The 22,197-nt window shown below is 40.0% G+C and overlaps 1 protein-coding gene across 1 annotated transcript; it reads right to left on the bottom strand.

Moving 5' to 3' along the window:
• Positions 1 to 4,502: 4,502 nt before the first annotated feature.
• LOC134216306 (uncharacterized) lies at positions 4,503 to 5,656 on the bottom strand. The gene is made up of 2 exons (XM_062695224.1): positions 5,526 to 5,656; positions 4,503 to 5,387 (listed from the first exon to the last, which is right to left on the bottom strand). The coding sequence occupies exons 1-2, from the start codon at positions 5,529 to 5,531 to the stop codon at positions 4,842 to 4,844; spliced, it is 552 nt and encodes a 183-aa protein (XP_062551208.1). The 5' UTR covers positions 5,532 to 5,656; the 3' UTR covers positions 4,503 to 4,841.
• Between the last annotated feature and the right edge of the window lie 16,541 nt (positions 5,657 to 22,197).

Here is a 22,197-nt window from a genome sequence, read left to right as displayed (position 1 = left end):
AGGAGTTTGATGAAATACATACAATAGTATAATCATGATCAAATCGTTTGTCAGATATGGCCAGTGCTATCGGCAGGTGCCTTGCTACAATAGATGGTAGTATCATCATCATCATCAAATGCTTTTGTTGGGGATAAAGCAATGGCAGAGATCGCTAAATTGGAGGAGATCTTTAAACTCTACGTTTTCAATAATGCAAAGAAGCTTTACGTTGCTGCTGTAAACACGTAATCAAAAAGTCTGCTTTGAAGAATCTTTTATAAAACATTGACAATGCCTCAACCCGCCATCCCTTGCATTCAGTGAAAACCCCAAGTTACTCTACCCCAAGTTTTTTACCATATTCTGAAAACGCAGATGTGAATATTTACATTATGTGGAAGATCTTGTTTTGAAAAATGTATTGGAGTTATCCACTTTTTTATGGGACTCGAACCAACAACCCTCCGTACGCTAGACTGATGTTTTTAACCAACTAAGCTACGCAGGATCTCCTGCGAATGGAGCTTGTTAAAACGTAAAGTTCTGACCTCGAGTACAGAGTACAGAATTGAGGTGTATTGGAACCAGATTTTTACCAAGAAAACGGCTGTAGATGAGCTTAAATACGCTCAGACAACTTGTTCAGCAGCGTGTATAGTATGCTATATGTATAGTATGCTCGCTCACAGGAGGATAGGATAATCACTCACGAAAATTTCGGTCGATTTTCGGCTATGAAAAACAATCTGATAAGTGAAAATTACTTGGATTGCCGCGAAAAGTTTGACCCTAAATGAACCTGGACGAGTGAGCCTTCTGGCTCGTGAACTGCAGAAGGTTGGAGTGAACGTGGCCGCTATTCAAGAAGTCCGATGGCCTAGATCAGGAGAACGTGAATTCGGAGCCGTGCACCCCACGACCAACACTGCATACAAGTATAACATCTATCACAGCGGCGACGGAAAAGCAGAGCATGGAGTTGGTTTCGTTGTGATGGACAAGCAGAAGAAGCGAATGATGCGGTGGAAACCCATTAGCGAACAAATCGGTGTGTTGAGGATACGGGGCAAATTCTTCAATCACAGCCTAATCAACGTTCACGCACCGACAAACGATAAATCCGACGATGTGAAGAACACGTTTTATGAATGTCTTGATAATAGTGGAAGTGACGGTGCATCGGTGAGCAGAATAAATATTTGCGACGATGGACAAGCTGTGGAGTCGCCCACACTAGATGAGGATGAAAAAAGCTAATAAAGAGCTTAAAAACAATAATGCTGCGAGAAGGATCAGCTCCCGGCTGAACTTTTCAAACATGGCAGTAAAAAGCTTTATGAAGTTCGCCTTATAAGCGAATGGTCATGGGTTCGATTTCCAGCCCCTCCACCAAACCTTCGTCAGTCGCCAGCAGCGCAGTCCGCATGGTGGCGTTTGGGGAATGCGCCTCACCGATACGGCTGCCTGATGACGACTGACAAAACTGTTCTTCTCGGGGGCACTCCTCCAACATACTTCGATTAATGGCAACCGAACAAAGCGCAACGATTACTGGATTCACCACATGGACAAATGAACACAATGGACACACGATGATATGGACTGGCAACGACAACAAAGACGAATTATGGACATCTATAAATAGATTCTGTGTGGATTCTGTAGAGCAGAGTACCACAGTAGATCACGGCACAGTAGCGGTTAAGAACACAGAGTGCCTACCAAATAAAAATACGAATAAAAAAAAATTATGTCGAAAATATGGGAAGACGAAGAAATACCTGCTAGCTGGTTGGACAGCCTCATTTGCCCTCTCTTTAGAACAGGGGACGCGCCAAATGCCGAGGAATAACCCTCCTTAATTCGGCGTACAAAATTATGTCCCGTATTCTGTTCAACAGATTGAGACCCCTTGAAGAGTCCTTCGTCGGCGAATACCAAGCAGGTTTTTGTGAGGGCAGATCAACGACGGATCAAATGTTTACCCTTAGACAAATCCTTGATAAATTCCGGGAGTACAACTTGCAGACACATCATCTGTTTATTGATTTCAAGGCGGCGTACGATTCAGTGAAACGGAATGAATAATAGCAAATTATGCTTGAACATGGTTTTCCGGCGAAACTGATACGGCTGATTCGTATAACGTTTGACGGATCGAAATCAAGTGTAAGGGTTGCGGATGAAATATCGACGTCATCTGTTACCTTAAATGGATTAAAGCAGGGTGATGCACTCTCGAATCTACTGTTCAATATAGCGCTCGAGGGAGTGATTAGGAGAGCTGGTGTGCAAAGAATCGGTACCATTATCACAAAATCGCATATGCTCCTGGGATTTGCGGACGATATCGATATTATCGGGATTGATCGCCGTGCCGTGGAAGAGGCTTTTGCGCCTTTTAAGAGGAAGGCAGCGAGGATTGGACTCACGCACGATCAATACCAGCAAAACGAAGTACATTCACGCTGGCAATCAACGTGGGTTCATTAGTTGTGGTGGTAGCGAAATGGTGCTGGATGGTGAAAAATTTGAAGTGGTAGAAGAATTTGTGTATCTTGGAACATTAGTGACGTGCGATAATGATGTTACCCGCGAGTTGAAAAGGCGTATTGCAGCTGAAAATAGGGCTTATTACGGACTTCGTAACCAGCTCAAGTCCCGTAGTCTGCAAACGAAAACAAAACTTGCGCTGTATACCACTCTGATTCTTCCGGTGGCTTTATACGGCCATGAAACATGGCCGTTAAAGGAGGCTGATCGGAGAGCTTTCGGAGTGTTTGAGCGTAAGGTGCTGCGGACAATACTCGGGGGTAAACAGGAGAACGGCGGCGGCGGAGAACTGGCGGCGCCGCATGAATCACGAATTGTACCAGGTGTATAAAGGGCTGGATATTATTAAGCTTATTCAACACGGCAGACTACGGTGGGCTGGTCACGTTGTTAGTAAATATGATAACATTTAGTAGAGAACCCGGAAGAGGCCGCATGCTTCGTGGAAGGCCGCTTACACGATGCCTTTTTGCAGTTGAAGAGGACCTGAGGGCGCTCAATGTTCAGGACGACTGGACGCGACTGGCGATTGAGGATCGAGTCCAGTGGAGAAGGATACTCCATTCGGCGTAGGTTCATCGAAGAGCTGTAACCCATCAAGTATCAGTGAGTCGAGAATATTTCCTAAAAAAACATCCTAGGCTCGAGAATCGAACTTGCTTTCTCCGGATTGATAATCCTACACAAAGGCTCGCAAGGCTAACTGGAGACCCATTAGCCACTTAAATTTTCAAATTTTATACTTTTCAATAACTTTTGTACTTTTTAGCTTTTAGTTTTTAGTATGGGACCTATTGTATTAGTATTTTCGAATGGATTTTATACAAAACTTAAAAGGTTTTTTCTTTACATTTAAATGAAACAAGAACCTTATTTTCACGATGATGTAAACATGTGATAATCAACCTTTATGTTTTTTTTCTAGTAACGGAAATAAGTTTAAAATATTATCGTCTTGTAATATCAAAATTTAGCTTAAACGTAAACGTCGATTTTTCCTCTGTTCGTTTTACGTCCATCTCTTATACCAAAATTTAAAATTTCAATCACATTAAACTATAATTTTCTACTACTTTTAACAACTTTCAAGAATTTTTTCACCTTATTAGAATAGTCCAGCAATTTACGTATTTCAATACTTTTCTTCAACCAAGAATAAATTCTCCGACTCGGCTTGCGGTAACTGTTCGAGGTTTCCTGTTATATGATGGTTTTGCCAATATGAACTTTTTGCGATGGCTTGGAAAAGTCAAACCGTTTGCGAATCGATAGTTTACGTCCTTTCTCTCACCTTGGCTAAAAAGCTAACTACGACTACTATTGGCTTATTACTCCTGTCGACTCAGCTGTGGATATATTTCACCATACGATACAAAAGGCATCCGCTCTGTAATGAAGCGACCCTGACCCAGTTCGCCGCATTAGCTTGTAAGAATTCTAAGCTCCCCCAAGATCGTTGCCAATTACCTGAAGTAATTCCAGTGTCCATCCACATATACAGATTGATTTCAGTATATTGTCCCAGTAAACTATGTTTTACCATTTCCTTTCCACACGCTGCCGCTCAGCTTCAAAAATATCAAACGGAAGCCATCAACAAACCAACTCCATGTGGTTGGCATAAGATCAACGTCAGCGCCGTCGATGGTCCGATTTCTGGTGGATGGTGTGCTCTAATTGAGGTGTACGACTGCGAACCGCAACTCGCCGTTTTGTGGCCGATCCAGTCCGTGAATTGAATGTACTACTCAGAGCACTTTCAATTTCAACCGTGGAATGACTCGACGGCGACAACCGGCGATTGTTAGCGTAGAATTAAATTAGCATAAATGATGGCATCCCTCTTTGCATGGTCGTTTGATGGGCTCATTTAACGGCAGCGTGGAATGACAATGATTTTGCGGTTTGCATTGCGTTTTTTTTTTGCGATTCGGACGGAGGAGGAATTGAAAATGGTCGTAGGTGGATTCAGTTTTAAGCTTTTTTATTTACTTTTTTTCATTACATTTTGCTTACAACATGTAGGCAAAGTAAAATAATTTATTTACATTGGGCAACAAGTTGAAAAAATGATTGGTTTGGCTTAAGAGAGCTAAGTGCTTTTCTACTACGGTGGCGAAAAGTTGAGTATTCTCTCCCGCTGGTCTATAACAACATAAAAACAGTCCAAATCGAATGACTTGGATGCGCTAGAAGCGATGAAACATGAAGATCACAATACTGGAGTAGCTTGAGCTGTTAAATTTAAGATTATCGACGTTTCATTTTTTGGAGAATGTTCTAGGGGGGTCCGTTGGGACCAGTCTTTAGTGCCACGAGTGGATCTCGGAGTAGGAGTGGCTGTGGTGTGGCTCCCAGTCGTGGGACTTGAGGACAACTGGTACGTGCTTCTCAACGTAGACTGGCTTCTTCACGTAGACTGGGTATGGCTTCTCAACATGGACTGGGTATGGCTTGGGGACTTCGACGTATTCCTTGACCTTGTATGGGACCTTAACTGGGACAGCAACTGGCTTCTCGACGTAGACTGGGACCTTCTTCTCAACAACGACTGGCACGTGCTTTTCGACGGTCACTGGGTATGGGACCTTGACTGGGTATGGAACGTGCTTCTCGACTTCAACTGGAACAGCAATGTGCTCCTTCTTGATGACGGTGGTGAAATGAGGTTCATCCCAACCATGGGACAGCTTCAACGATGGAGAGTTATCCCAACCGTGAGATTCATAACCGTATCCCAAGTCCCACAGACCACGCTTGTCCTGCTTTTTCTCTCCTTCCGCAGCAGCTTCTTTCTTCTCAACGGCAGCACTGGCAACAATGGCAATAGCCATAGCAAAAACAACGAAACCCTATAACAGATAAGAGAATACACTGATATCAATACTTCACAAAATCACTTTTCATATTATATATATTTTTTTCAGAAATGTCCAACACAATTTGGTTTCACTAAAAGTCACCCCAAACAGTACCACAAAACAACGCACCTTCATTTTTCAACTGTTTAGACGTATTCGTGATGTAATACTGGTAAATGATCAAAGCTGACTGATGTCTTCTGGGACTTTTCCCAACATATTTATACACCAACGAGAAAATCAGAACCCTCACTCGTTACCGATCCGAAAATATCATCACAAAAGTGTTGGATTTTCAACCCCCCTTCGAGAGATGCACTCCGCAAAGCATGAACCGGGGGGCCATGCTGGGGGCAATCGTGCGAGCGAGAGAACCTTTGACTACTCTTTTGTCGTCCACACACTATCCTACTTACTAAGCACCGTGCTGGCCGGCTTGATTGTCATACCGGGAGGAAGGGAAGAAGGCAATAGCCGGCGAGGACCGGTAACGGTGTGGCGGCTTCGCGGATGACCCTCCGGTTCAGCATAATCATGCACACACATGGCGCGGAGGCCTGGCGCTGCGGGGTGGCAGTTGAGTCGTAGAACAAGATTGGGTTTTCTTGATTGAGGGGGTATCGGACTAATTATTGCGTGTTGACCGAGCTGCGGTGCCGTTCGTTGGTTTTTCATTCGTGGGAGAGCTACCCCCCAAATCAGATGATTCACGCTTGCGGCGGTGTCGCTGGTTTTCCGCGAGTTCATCATTTAGTAGCTGGCGCTGCACTGGTAGAGACAGTCTTTGAGGTCATTTCGGGTTTATTCGTTTGACAATGATACAGTTTTAAATTTCCCAGGTTTGGGGGTGTTTTTTAGAAGTTTAATTTCATTGTGCGAGCTGTTTGTAGGTGGGATATATTAGATACAGATGGAAAATCTGAATTCAATCAACTCACTTTATTCGAAGGCATTTTTATGGCATTCAGATTGATTTAAATTCATAATAATACAGAATGGCTGTAACATGAAAATCGTTACCAAGTGGACAACAATTTATTGCATATTTTTGCAAATATCATGAAAAGGTTTGTCAAAAAGATCAAAACCTGTGCTGTGATTATTTGTCTTTTGCACCGTTCGTTTTTACATTTATTGCATACAGTGTTCAAGTGAAAATATGCGTAATGGTTTATAAAGTTTATTTCGGGCGTGTTAAATTAAAGAATAAATGGGCTCAAGCCTCAAACCTATAGGAGCTTTTGTCCAAAAACCCCCGCATATCAGTAGTTTTATCTATATCCATGTTACAATTAATGAAATTAGTGACGGTGAAAGAACATTTCATTTTTTCTACAGAGCTTCAATCCTACGACAAGGAAGTGTAACTTTAAAAAAATAGCCCGAGAAGTGTTGTGAGAATGTATGGTTGCATTACACATGGCCAAGATCAAGCCAAATAGTCCGTTTTGCGAATGTTATTAATATAGGAACATTTGATTAACCTTCCGGGACTCGCACCGTTGTAAAAAGTACAACACATTGAGTAAAAATGAGATATCTTTTAGATCAGTTGACCAATTCGCACAAAACCACCATGTATTCCTCAAAAAAATAGTTCTTCATCAACTGAAAAGATAGTAAAAGCCTTTATTACTGGCTATGAAGTAATGTAATGAATGAATTATTTATTTATTTAATTAATAATTCATCCTAAAGTAACGCGTTTTTTTAATATGATTTCTGATAATAACCTTGGAGTTAATTCGCAGTTCTCACTCACCGATGACCGTAGGTAGCCACCAGGCGACCTTCCGGAAAACCCGGAACGTTCGTAAAAATGGTCATTTTGGAAAGTTCGTCCTACAGGAGCGCAATTTTTTCTAAGCAATTTCCGATGGTGATGTTAGAGTTAATACACAGTTCTTACTATGCTATGACCGCAGGTGGCCACCAGAGTGGGATGGTTTTGAAAAAAGTGGGACATTGGTATTTTCGGTGAAACTATTGATTGCAGACCTATGATGTCTTCTAGAGTTTGGTTGTATTTTTTGAGCACTCTATTTTGGGAGATTTTTTTTTATTTTTAAATGGGTGCACCCCGAGAAATTTTTTTTAAATTTTATTGCTAAAATTATTTATATTGTATGAAGGCATTGTAGAAAAGGCAATTTTAAGACACTTTGTCGAAGACACCAAATTTCTATCTCTCAAGCGAACGAAGTTATAGTGGTTCAAAGATAGTTTCCCCTTCAAATTCATGTTTTCGCTCTAACTTTTTTATTTAAATTTCAATGTTCTACAAAGTTGTAGGTATCCTGAAAAAAACATTTTGTTGTAGAAGAGAGTAAAGCGCTATCTTTTCATTTTATGGAGTTATATCAGTTTTTACAGCTTCTTAACGCTACTTTTAAACGGGTATACCTTTCAGGGTAGCAGGTTGTAGCAGCTGTTCTATATGTCATTAGATTCAGCAACTCTCGCTCTTTTGTTACATATATGAACTTTAGGTGGATCTAAGTGGATTCATAGAAAGAATCCGTAAAATGCAACCTGACTTAAGGGGGTGCATCCCGAGAAAAAAATATTTTTTTTTATTTTATTGCTAAAATTATTTATATTGTATGGAGGCATTGTAGAAAAGGCAATTTTAAGACACTTTGTCGACGACACCAAATTTTTATCTCTCAAGCGAACGAAGTTATAGTGGTGCAAAGATAGTTTTCCCTTAAAATTCATGTTTTTAGCTATAACTTTTTTTATTTAAATTTTCACATTTTTTCAATGTTCTACAAAGTTGTAGTTATCCTTAAACAACATTTTGTTGTAGAAGAGAGTAAAGCGCTATTTTTTCATTTTAAGGAGGTATTTTACAGTTATAAGTTTTTACAGTTTCTTAAAGCTACTTTTAAATGGTCTGTGGATTATGACATATGTTCTTTTTGTCATTTGATTCAACAACACCTAATCATTTGTTAATATATAAACTTCTGATAGATCTAAGGGGATTCAAGAAAATACTTCATACACACTTTTTAGAATATTACTTGTTATTTTTTTTATTATTTAGCAATTTTTCGTGTTACAACATGGGAAAGAGTTGACTAAGCTATGGCAGCGCTCATATCACACTGACCTAAGATACAGACTCTGCCCTAGACAGATTTTCACTTCAGGAATAAGAAAGATATATGTACCCGAGAAAATAAAACCATTTCACTAATTGTTCAAATTATGCAACAGAGATGATAACAAGTTTATTTCGCCTTTTTTAATTTCTTCATTACCAAGACTTCCAGCCGAGTGCTGGCTCGTCTGGTAACATTTCACCGTTGATATTGCTTCAACTATGATAACAGCTCATCATTTTCCTCGCAATCTTCATTGTCTGATGAATAATGTTCCCCATTCAATGTAACATTCGGTTCTTTCAAAAATTTCAATGCCTCTGCTCTGAATGGAGTGCTTTTCCTTTTCGGGGCTTTGTACATAGACGAAATCATTGGATCTGAAGACACCATCAGCGGGTTAAATACGTCTTGATTTGTAGACACTGTTATAGAAAGAAAAGATCATAAGATATATGTCTAAAAGTTGATAAATACTAAATTATTCAGATGTGTACCGTGAACACTTTCTTGCTCGGTGTTCTCGATAATTTTTGATGTCCTTGTTGCGGCATTCTTGTGGTTCTTCACATAGACTTCCGACTGGAACGATCGCGGCCTTTATTATGTCTGCGCCATGAATCAGCACACGGTGAACGCTTGATGGCATTTTGTACCAGCCGTACAGTTTCACATATTGCCGAGCCGTTTCAATGCAATATGTTTGAAACATTTCGGTGTTTACTTCAAACCCCGATGCAATCTTTGACAAAATATTCGCAAATTTTTCAACCAGTTTTACATTCAATCCCGTAATTGATGCTGAAAGTGCTGGATCCTGGAAAAATCTTCTGGCAGTGTTCCCGTCATTTGACGTACCGGAACCTTGCTTAGGGACATCAATAATGAGGCCAGTTCGAGTTTTGAATTCTTCTTGGATGTATTTTTTGCGCTTCGCAACGCTTTCCTTTTCATGGGGTTGCTTTGCCTGCCAGGTTATGTCTAGTCGGTATGCAATATGCAACAAGCACTCCATGAACCTAATTAATAATAAAATGAACTAATAATTAGACTGAATAAATGTTTTAAATATTGTTACTAATTCACCGAATCAGGCAATGTAGCGGGGACATTGCGAACTGCAACATCTGTTTGCTAAGTTGTTTCTTTTGCATTTTATTTATATTTTCAAACTCCTTGGGTGTAGCTCCGCAAATATAGCACCTTTGGCAGGACAATTCTGAAATAGCAGCACAAACTTTGCCATCCACCATACTGCACACCAAGGTGTGACTAATGTTGATTTTCCTCATTTCAGAATTTTGTGTAGAAGTCGGGATCAATTGCGATATTTGGTCATCCACATTTTTCTTTTCCTGTAGAGTAAGCTCTTTGGTTTCCTTGGCAAATCGGATTCTGACTGGACGACAAAATCTTGTGGATGATGATCGAATGTTGTGCCAAACTATTTTAGATGGACAAGCCTTAACACGCATCTGTATAGAAACCAAAGAAGTGATAAAAATTGAACTGTCATCAAAGTTTTTATTTTCAGTGCATTGTTTGTAGTTCGACTGGCTAGAGGATCCATCGAAGCTCCATTTCGAAATTAGTTCAAGATCCATTAGTTCAGCGTCAGATATAGTTATTAATACTTCATATTGGAGAACTACAAGCTGATTGGCGGTATGGTCAAGTAAGGCTTGTAGTTTCACCTCAGCTGTCGTTTCCGAAACAGAAATATATTGCTTTGGCGGGATACACTTTTCGCGAGCTTTCATGAGCGCTGGATACGATGGATAGATTTGGAGAACATTGCATATTTTATTGTTTTGACGCATGCTAATCCACAACGATTTTGAAAAATTTCCTTCCACATAGAACTTTAATGCTTCCTCATCCGATAGTTTCCGGGCACGCTTAGATGGCGAAATATTTTGCGACTTCCACACTTTTCTCATGCGTGTTGGCCGGGTTGGAGTTGATTGCATGACTTCTGAAAGCAGTTTGGCAGCATCTTCATTGCCTTCCCTACGAGCACTCATTTGAGCAGCAAACGATAGTTCAGAAGCAGATCTGTTCTGTCGAAGCTCAGCAACTCGTCTTCTTTTGCTTCTAATAGACAGTTTATCAAAGGGTTTCTTTGATTGAACCTTCCTGGAAGTATGCGAATGAGAAAATACTTGGTCGGACAGCCACGTTCGGTTATTCGCTTGAAAACGAGCTTTGTTCCGCTTGCTATTCTTCCATTTCTGTTGCAGTTGTGAGGAGAACCGGATGACGGTTTGTTTATAGTTCAAAGCCCCAATTTCCTTCTCTGCGTACTTCAAAACAACACTGTTCCTTACACCCAGATCGGCTTTAAGCCACACATCACATAGCTCTGATCTGCGAATACCCGACATTGTAACATGTTTTTGAATCACTTTTCGAATTTGTCAAGCAAAAGAACAACATCCGGATAAGCGTACAGCGTACACGGAAAAAAATATCGAGGAAAAACAATGTTAAGGACAAGCCTCCTGGAATCCAAAACAAATTTCACTCACGTTTTCAAGTGCACACCATTCAGTACGGAAGCATCGCACAACTGTCATATTTATTATTTTACGCATGCTACAACATAGCAAACAGTTGTGTGTTGCTTTCATATTGAATGGAGTGCCTTTGAAAACCCGAGTTAAATTCGTTTTGGATTCCGGGATGCTTGTCCTTAACTAAATTATGCACTGAGAAACTAAGTAATGGACCAAAAAGGTAAGCTCAGGGTTGGAAACAGGCTACTGACACCCTATTGTTTAGCCCATGGCCAGATCGTAGCCAGGATGTCCCGGGCACATTTTTTTTCATACTGTGTTTCGATAATGACATCGGGCTATGTCTATTGATGATGATCACACCGCGCTTGTCACAGGCTCGGTTGGAATAAAAAAAATCTCTCTGTATAAATTTACGATACCGTGAAGGACTCTTTTCGCAAGCTGTCATGATTCTGATTCTGGAACTGATTCGGAAAACATTACCCCATGATAAATTCTCTTTAAAAAGCTCCAAACGCGGAGGCACTGATCTGATGATGCATTTCAACTTGTTTTATGCAGCTGTGACATAAAAATATGATCCCTAACATAAAATGAGCGATTTATAATTACTTCTTGGTGGGGGCTGCCTATTCGATTCTGTTTTTTTGCACTTATATACAAGTGTGATGAACTTGTTTTCAAGGCTTGTAATAATTCGAAACAGTTTTTGCTTCTCTTTTGTCGTTGTCCATTATTTCTAATGCGAGGGATTTCAGCAAACCCTGGGTGGTGTCTTTGACAAAGTATCTTAAAATTGCCGTCTTTACAATGCCTTCATACTCAACTGAAATACCCCAAACCTATCCATCCTGAAATTACGCACTCTAACATTGAGTCTAATTTATCTAATTTCTTGGTCAATGTCCCTTTCCCCCTTACAAACTGTTAAAAATAATGATATTTTGTGAATATTATAAAGAGCCTCAGTTCCGTTAGGTGTTAAACACGCCTGCGCCTGTCAAATAAATGCAATAGATACAAAAATCCTCCATACAATACAACTAGTTTTGGCAATAGAATAAACTTTTTTTTTTTACTCGGGGTTAAGTTAGGTTGCATTTTGCGGATTCTTTCTATGAATCCACTTAGATCCACCTAAAGTTCATATATGTAACAAAAGAGCGAGAGTTGCTGAATCTAATGACATATAGAACAGCTGCTACAACCTGCTACCCTGAAAGGTATACCCGTTTAAAAGTAGCGTTAAGAAGCTGTAAAAACTGATATAACTCCATAAAATGAAAAGATAGCGCTTTCTACAACAAAATGTTTTTTCAGGATACCTACAACTTTGTAGAACATTGAAAAAATGTGAAAATTTAAATGAAAAAGTTAGGGCGAAAAAAATAATTTGAAGGGGAAACTATCTTTGAACCACTATAACTTCGTTCGCTTGAGAGATAGAAATTTGGTGTCTTCGACAAAGTGTCTTAAAATTGCCTTTTCTACAATGCCTCCATACAATATAAATAATTTTAGCAACAAAACAAAAAATTTTTTTTTTCTCGGGCTGTACCCATTTAAAAATAAAAAAAATCTCCCAAAATAGAGTGCTCAAAAAATACAAACAAACTCTAGAAGACATCATAGGTCTGCAATCAATAGTTTCGCCGAAAATACCAATGTCCCACTTTTTTCAAAACCATCCCACTGTGAAGCGGCCTTCCGGAAAATCCGTAACATCCGTAAAAATGGTCATTTTGTGAAGTTCGTCTTAAAGCAGCGCAATTTTTTCTAAACCATTTCTGGTGGTGATTTTGGAGATATTCCGCAGTTCTTACTCTGCTATAACCGTAGGTGGCCACCCGACCTTCCTTATAATCCGGAATGTCCGTAAAAATGGAAAGTTCGTCCGAGAGCAGCCATTTCTGATGGGGATGTTTGAGCTAAAACACATTTCTCACACTGCGTTGACCGCAGATGGCCACCAGGCGGCCTTCCGGAAAATCCGGAAAGTCCGTAAAAATGGTCATTTTATGAAGTTCATCCTAGAGCAGCGCATTTTTTTCTAAACCATTTCTGGTGGTGATTTGGGAGATATTCCACAATTCTTACTCTGCTATAACCGTAGGTGGCCACCAGACGTCCTTATAAGGGATCGTGCACATATTACGTAAGCATTTTTTCTGGGTTTTTCGACACTCCCTCCCCCCATGTAAGATTTTTTTCATACAAAAGATTTTTTATTTATATGGTGCGTTAGAAAATGACGGATCCCGCCTCCCCCCATAATTGCTTACGTAATATGTGTACGGCCCCTAATCCGAAACGTCCGTAAAAATGGTCATACTGGAAAGTTCGTCCGAGAGCAGCGCAATTTTTTGTAAACCATTTCTAATGGGAATGTTTGGGAATGGGAATGAGCTAAAACACACTAGCTCACACTGCTATAACCACAGGTGGCTGTAGGTGGCCACCGACGGCCTTCCGGATAATCCGAAGCGTCCGTAAAAGTGGTAATTTTGAAAAGTTTATCCTAGAGCAGCGCAATTTTTTATAAACCATTTCTGACGGTGATATTCGAGTTAATACACAGATCCTACTCTACTACGATTGAAGTGGCCACCAGGCGGCATTCCTTAAAATCCGGAATATCCGTAAAAATGATCATTTTGTGAAGTTCGTCCTAGAGCAGCGCAAATTTTCTAAGCCATTTCTGACCCTGATTTTGGAGGAAATTCACAGTCATTACTCTGCTATGACCGCAAGTGACCACTAGATGGCCTTCGGGAAAATCCGAACGATCGTAGGAATGATGATTTTGGAAAGTTTTTCCTAGAGCAGCGCAATTTTTTCTAAAACATTTTTGATGGTGGTTTTAGTGTTAATTCACAGTTCTTACTCTACAAAGGAACATTGCTTGCTCTCAGCTAATCGATATATACTTATACACCTATTGTAAATGGTATCACTTAATTTCACACAAGTAGCAAAACTAGTCTTCAATTTCTAGTGAAAGGTTGTCTTCAAAAGTATTTTTTAACCATTCACATTTTTGTAGAAAAAAACAAGTTCGTAAAACTAGCTTTTTTAACAGAAAATTCTCCAATACAATTTTATATAAAAAGACACGTTGTGAACGACACCCATCAAATAAAAAAAACTCTACATTTCTCGGACACGCCCGGATTTATTAGCATGAATTCATTATTTCAATCAAAAGATATTTTAGTTACAAGATAAAAATTGTCGCTGTCCTGATTTGATAGTTCGGTACCCAACATGTTTCGGACAGCAGTACATAGGGAACCGAAGCGACAATCTTTATCTCGTAACTAAAATATCACAGAAATAAATAATGAAAAGTAAACAGCGCGTAAAACTTGAGATGCGGAAATTTACACTATTCTCGCGGAAATGGACCTCTTCCTAACAAGTTTGCTTACAACTTGCAAGCAATATTGACGATTCACGTCAAATATTGTATACATTTAGGCTAAATCACGCGTGGAATTAAGCTAATAATGGTGTTCCATTTATGTGCATCATCTTTAGCGTAAATTTTAGTGGATTTTTCTATCTGTGATCTTCTTCTATTGGCATTACATCCCGACACTGGGATAGAGCCACCTCGCAGCTTAGTGTTCATTAAGCACTTCCACAGTTATTAATTGCGAGGTTTCTAAGCCAAGTTACCATTTTTGCATCCGTATATCATGAGGCTAACACGATGATACTTTTATGCCCAGGGAAGTCGAGACAATTTCTAACCTGAAAATTGCCTAGACCGGCACCGGGAATCGAACCCAGCCACCCTCAGCATGGTCTTGCTTTTTAGCCGCGCGTCTTACCGCACGGCTAAGGAGAGCCCCGATGTTGTATAATGCAGTTAAATGCTCTCGCTTGGTTTCAAATGCTGTTTTTTGGTAGTCCTGGTCAATCTCGGAACAGAAACTTCGGATGGTACACACAAATATTGAACTAAAAATTCAGCAGTGCTTAGGTGTCCTTAATCGATGTTCACAATCTATATGAATCCTGGCTAGTATGATCAATTTTTTTGATAATAATAACGAGTAACCAATCCCAACGAACATTGAATGCTGTTAAAGGTCTTATTTAGCCAAAAAGAAGCTAAAAAACTTTGTTGGGATGTGATAGGAACGTAAAATACGGAATTCTAATTGGATGTAAGAAACAAGTTTTTCCTGCATTTCCAATTCTAACAGTTACTGTTAGACTAGTCAAGTTGAAGGTACAGGATTCAAATGGAACTCTATGGAAATCCATTTCCTGTTCTAGCGATTGCTGTAACATGAGAAATATACAAAAAGATACAAAGCAGGCGAATGAAATGATTGAACCCAAGACCTCCTGTGTATGAGGCAGAAACGGAAGTTATATAACTATCAAGCACACTTTTATGAACACATTGGTTGTCAAATCACAAATAACTGTAAATGACAGCACTTATATATCCCACATATCCTGCGATATTTAACAAAACTGGTTGATCCATATATCACCACCCAGCGGATGTAATCCAAACTAAACAGTTTTTCAGATTAATGGTTTCCATCCTCGAACAGCTGTGAAGAAGACGGACACTCTCTAATATCACAGATCCGGGGTTATATAATCAAACTGGTGGTCTCACATGTACTATCACTACTCTACGGATGAATTTTAAACTTCACAATATTTTAACATATTGGTTTCCAATCCCCGAACAAATTTGTAAAATACGACAATTTTCTTAATCCCCCAGATCTCAATATATCGAAGAACTGATATCTCATATGCAGTAGCACAACATAGTGGTTTCCAGTTTCCAGTCATCGAGCAATTTTGTAGAAGACAGCAATTTTCCAAATTCAACAGATCCCGAAATGTCGAACTAAACTGATCTCTCATACACACTAGCGTCGCCTTATGACTTAATTCTGAACTAAACAGTTTCTCAACATATTGGTTTCCAATGCTCGAACAATTTTATAGAAGATAGCAACTTTCCAAAACTAATAGATCCCGAAATATCAAACCAAACTGATCTCTCATATACAGTAGCGCCACCTTGCGGATGAATTGTAAACTAATTAGCTTCTTAATATATCGATTTCCAATCCTCGAACAACTTTGTAGAAGACGGCAACTTTCTAAATCTAACAGATCCCGAGGTATCGAAGAACTGATTTCTCATATTCAATAGCGCCTCCTTGCGGATGAATGCTCAATTATTAAGTTTCTCAACATATTGATTTTCAGTACTCAAACAACGTTGTAGAAAACTGTAATTTACTAAATCCAACAGATCCCGAGATATCGAACTAAACTGATCTCTTATATACACTAGCGCCGCCTTACGGCTCAATTCTGAACTAAACAGTTTCTCAACATATGGGATTCCAATGCTCGAACTACTTTATAGAAAATGGCAACTTTCCAAAACCAATAGATCCTGAGATATCAAACCAAACTAATCTCTCATATACAGTAGCGCCACTTTGCGGATGAATTTTACACTTCACAATATTCTAACATATTGGTTTCCAATCCCCGAACAAATTTGTAGAAGACGACAGTTTTCTTAATCCCCCAAAGAACTGATATCTCATATGCAGTGGCACAACATAGTGGTTTCCAGTTTCCAGTCATCGAGCAATTTTGTAGAAGACAGCAATTTTCCAAATTCCACGGATCCTGAAATATCGAACTAAACTGATCTCTCATACACACTAGCGTCGCCTTATGGCTTAATTCTGAACTAAACAATTTCTCAACATATTGGTTTCCAATCCTTGAACAACTTTGTAGAAGACGGACATTTCCTAAATCCCATAGATCCTGAGATATCGAACCAAAGTAGTATTTTCATGTACACTAGCGCCGCTCAGTGGGAGAATTCCAAAGCAATTTTTTTTTACTCATAGGGCCGCATGAAATTATAGATGGATTGTGATTTTTTTCAGATTTTTTTGAATTCTCATAAGAAACATTGCACTATTAATTGAGAAGATGGACTATTTCCACCGGTGTTCCTTTGGTTCCGGATCTTCCGGAGGACCAGCAGAAGATCCATTAGACTTAAAAAATGTCCTCAATGAGAGTATATATCCCCTTTATTATTTTTCTGAAAAAAAATACGTTGATATCATTTGAATTGGCTTCATTATAACGGATTTTAGGACACAATTCTTCGTGTTATGAAAGTTGAAGCGAGTTGCGAAAGTTCTTGTTTTTTTTTTTAATTTCTTTATTAACGTGATTTTTTCATGTATGAAGTTCATCACTTAAGAGTTGCGGAAGGTTAATAATAGAACAAATACCCCTTCAAATCTAAAAATAAATTCACTTGCGTTTACCAATTATAATCGTCAACTCATCATTGACTTCAGATTGATGATCGGCTACACCCAAGTTCTGTAATCACCAGTGCAAGGATTGACAGTTGGCCACTTTTGTATGGACGAAAATTTCATAATAAAACAGCGATTTTATTATTGTTTTTATGTAAAAAAAAAGTCTTAAAAGTCAAAAGTCTTAAAAATTATATCAAAGATGGGAAATGTGATACAGTCAATATTCCTGCAAATGTTTTAGGTACCGTCAACTGGGGGGAAGATGATCATTTTTAAGACAAAACATGCAATAACAATGTGTGTTTACATTTTAAATCGAAACAAATATTTTTAAAACATGTACTGCTATACGTTGCAATAATCAACAACTTTAGTTTTCTGAAATGCGTTCGCATTTATTAAAATAAAATAAATTATCACACATTTTTTTAATAATCTGGTTTGGGGTGAAGTTGATCAAGACAGCTCTACTAAAACCATTATGACCTAGTAGTCAAAATACATTAGGTTATCTGTATGAATGTTGAATTTACTACGTAAAGAAGTCTAAGAAGTCAATATTTGAAACGAAAATAGCGTCATTTATGACTATCTCTCTCTTTCTTCCACAAAATACATTTTCATGATTATAATCGAAAAACTCGGATTTCTACCTAGCGGTAACATTACTTGAACGGAGAATATTGTTGACTACCGTTTCATAAAAAAAATTGACACTTTCGACTGACACATCAAATGATCATCTTCACCTCAATGATCATCTTCCCCCCAGTTGACGGTACTTTAAACCATTCTGAAGTACAGACCTAAATGATCTACCACGTCAACTACGCTAAGATATTGAAGGAATTATCGACTCATTGAGATGTGGTATAGAAAATCGCTGAAAATACGCCGCCTTGAAATCAATAAACGGATGATGTGTCTGCTAGTTGTACTCCCGGAATTTATCAAGGACTAGTTGACCCGGCAGACGTTTTCCTGCGTAGTAGGCGATAGTGCTCATTCGAAATTTCCATACGAATCTTAATTTTAGTTTTTCACGATTTACTCAACCTAACTCGCGAATTTCGCATGAGGAAATATCATATAAACCCGTCGGAAACTATAACGAATGTAGCTGCTGAAGAAATGAATCAAATCCATCCAGCCGTTTTCGAGTTATGCGGATACGAACACAGACCATTTCATTTTTATTATATAGAAGATAGAATAGATTTGTCTCAGGGTAAACATTTGATCCGTCATTGATCGGCCCTCACGAAAACCTGCTTGGTATTCGCCGACGAAGGACTCTTCAAGCGGTCTCAATCTGTTGAACAGAATGCGGTACATAATTTTGTACGCCGAATTAAGGAGGATTCCTCGGTAATTGGCGCACTCCTGTCTGTACCCTTTCTTAAAGAGAAAGGGGACAGACAGGTTCCCTGGAGTGTAGGCGACTCCACAGCTTGTCCAACGTCGCTAATATTTATTCTGTTCACCGATGCACCGTCACTTCCACTATTCAACAAAGTGTCGAAGAGTTGCTTCCACCTGGCAGCCACTTAGGTTTTATTCGTCAGCAAATTCCCTTCTTGTCCGTTGCACATGACGGGAGATGGCACTGTCTTTCTCCGCACTCATTTTTTTTAAAGCTTTATTATCGTGAACCACACACAATTGACAGTCTCATAAAACCTCCGCATATCATTCTTCCCCATTCTTTCCTGGTTTAACCAGACTAAGGCCGGAGTGGCCTAACAACGGGCTTGGTGGTCATATATCTACCGCTTCTGCCTCGTACGCAGGAGGTTGTGTGTTCAATCCCAGGCCTGTTCCATTTCTCCAACTTTGGATCTCTCTTATATTTCTCATGTTCGAGCAATCGCTAGAACTGGAAACGGGCTTTCGTACCGTTTCCATCTTCTACCCCTATATCTACAAGTTGATTAGTTCTTGCAGACAACTGTTAGAATTCGAAATAAGCGAAAAAGCTCGTTTCGAAATTCAATTAGAATATTCCATCCTTTCATTACTATCACATTGGCAATGCGTTAACCAATACGAACCTTTGCCATAAAACCTAACCCCCAGATTCCAACAAAATTCCACATGAACTCGTGGCGAGTGCAGAGGTGTTCTCGGCTCGCAGTGGGCGAGTGATTGCATCATTGAGGATGGAGAGTGAATCCCATGCTTCCTCCCATTGGTTCCCTGTGCAATTGCGATTGTTCGGTCAATCATGGCGTAGCAACTACGAAATTCACGGTCATCATGCTCATGCTCATGCTCAAATCAGACTAAGGCCGGAGTGACCTGTGCAGTGCATAAATATCTTCTCCATTCAGCTCGGATCATGACTGCACGTCGCCAACCACGCAGTCTGCGGAGGGTCCGCAAATCGTCCTCCGCCTGATCGATCCACCTTGATCGCTGTGCCTCGCCTTCTTGTTCCCGTTGGATAGTTGTCGAGAACCATTTCACCGGATTACTGTCGGACATTCTGGCTGAGTGTCCGGCCCACCGCAGTCTTCCGATTTTCGCGGTGTGAACGGTGGATGAATCTCCCAGCAGCTCATGCAACTCGTGGTTCATTCACCTCCTCCACGTACCGTCCGCCATCTGCACCCCACCATAGATGGTATGCAGTACTTTCCTATCAAAAACTCCCAGTGCGCGTTGGTCCTCCACGAGCGTCGTCCAGGTCTCGTGTCCGCAAAGAACTACCGGTATAATAAGCGTTTTGTAGATTGTCAGTTTGGTACGGCCGCAAACTCTATTCGATTGAAGCGTTTTGCGGAGTTCAAAGTATGTATGCTTGTCTGCCATGATGCGTCTCCGAATTTCTCTGCTGGTATCGTTATCGGCGGTCACCAGTGAGCACAAGTACACGAATTCTTCAACCATCACGATTTCGTCACCACCGATAGAAACTCGTGGTGGAGGGCTTATATTGACCTCTCTTTAACCTCTTTGTATCATGTACTTCGTCTTCGACGTGTTGATGACTAGTCCAATCCATTTAGCTTCGCTTTTCAATCTGATGTAGGCTTCCTCCATCTTATCAAAGTTACGTGCCATGATATCAATGTCGTCGGCGAAATCAAATAACTGGACGGACTTCGTGAAAATCGTACCACTCGTGTCAATCCCTGCCCTTCGTATTACTCTCTCCAAAGCGATGTTGAATAGCAGACACGAAAGATCATCACCTTGCCGTAACCCTCTGCGCGTTTCGAAGGGACTCGAGAATATCCCTGAAACTCGAACTACGCACATCACCCATCCATCGTCGCTTCGATCATCCGTATCAGTTTATCCGGAAATCGGTTTTCGTGATTTGGCTTTGAGGTTGGTGAATAGATGATGTGTGGACACGTTGTATTAGCGTTATTTCTGCAATACCTGACGTACGGCGAACACCTAATCTGTGGTAGAGCGTTCACCCATAAATCCCGCCTGGTATTGTCCCATGAACTCTCTTGCAATTGGTGTTAGTCGGCTGCATAATATTTGGGAGAGTGCCTTGTAGGTGGCGTTCAGCAATGTGAATGCGCGGTAGTTGCTACAATCCAGCTTATCGCCCTTTTTTTATAGATGGGACACACGACACCTTCCATTCACTCCGGCGGCAGAACCTCATCCTCCTAAGCCTTGATAATTAACCAGTGCAACGCTCTAGCCAGTGCCTCACGACCGTATTTAAACAGCTCTTCTGGTAGTTGGTCAACTCCAAAGACTTTGTTGTTTTTTAGGTGGCCGATCTGGAAGTCCTCTGTCCTGCGCGCTTATTCCCAGGTTCATTACTTTACCGGCACCGTTGTCTGCCACATCGCCATTCAGGTGCTCTTCGTAGTGCTGCCGCCACCTTTGGATTACCTCACGCTCGTTCGAAAGAAGGGATCACCATCAGATGGAAACACTTTAATTATTGCTTTTCATGATTCCGATGAAGGGATAACAATTATCAATGCGTTATATCCAGCGAATCTATGACAAAAGGTCGAAAGACAAAAGGTCGAAAGGACAAAAGGTCGAAAGACAAAAGGTCGAAAAGACAAAAGGTCGAAAGGACAAAAGGTCGAAAGGACAAAAGGTCGAAAGGGACAGAAGGTCGAAAGGACAAAAGGTCGAAAGGCACAGAAAGTCGAACGGGACAAAAGGTCGAAAAGGACAAAAGGTCGAAAGGGACAAAAGGTCGAAAAGGACAAGAGATCGAAAGGGACAAAAGGTCTATCAAAAATAAGTTAATAACAAATTGGGTGTATTCCAAAAGAATTTATGAAATGCATTTAACTTTAAGCAGAAATAACGCACTCATCTAATCAATCAAAGTTGAAAAATGAGCAATTTTCTAAGAAGGAGTAATTACTATAAGACAATATTATGAATATCTAGATAATTCTGAAATAGATAAAAAAAAAGATTGTTAATAACAAATGATTAAAGCTTGTATTTCACGAGACAGAGTTGTCCTATACCATGCAGGCGCACGCATAGAAAATACACCGGCGTATAGTACACGTCGGTGTATTTGATCGAAGTGACATTTAGAAAACTCAAACATCCATCTATTAGTGGTACATATTCAATGAATTTCATTTAATTGTTAAAAATTTGTAAAAACAAAAGAGCAGAGTTTTTTGCTAACTGTGTACGGCAACTCTTGTGTGAGATTGATTCTCTCCGTTTCAGTTTCTTGTCAATTTCAAACTTATGTCCCTTTCGACCTTTTGTCCCGTTCGACGTTTTGTCCTTTCGACCTTTTGTCCTGTTCGACGTTTTGTCTTTTCGACCTTTTGTCCTGTTCGACGTTTTGTCCTTTCGACCTTTTGTCCCTTTCGACCTTTTG

The sequence above is a fragment of the Armigeres subalbatus genome, chromosome 2, assembly GCF_024139115.2.
Source record: "Armigeres subalbatus isolate Guangzhou_Male chromosome 2, GZ_Asu_2, whole genome shotgun sequence".
Taxonomy (NCBI): Eukaryota; Metazoa; Arthropoda; class Insecta; order Diptera; family Culicidae; genus Armigeres; species Armigeres subalbatus.
Note: the sequence above shows the minus strand (reverse complement) of the source record. Positions and strands in the feature narration are given on the sequence as shown.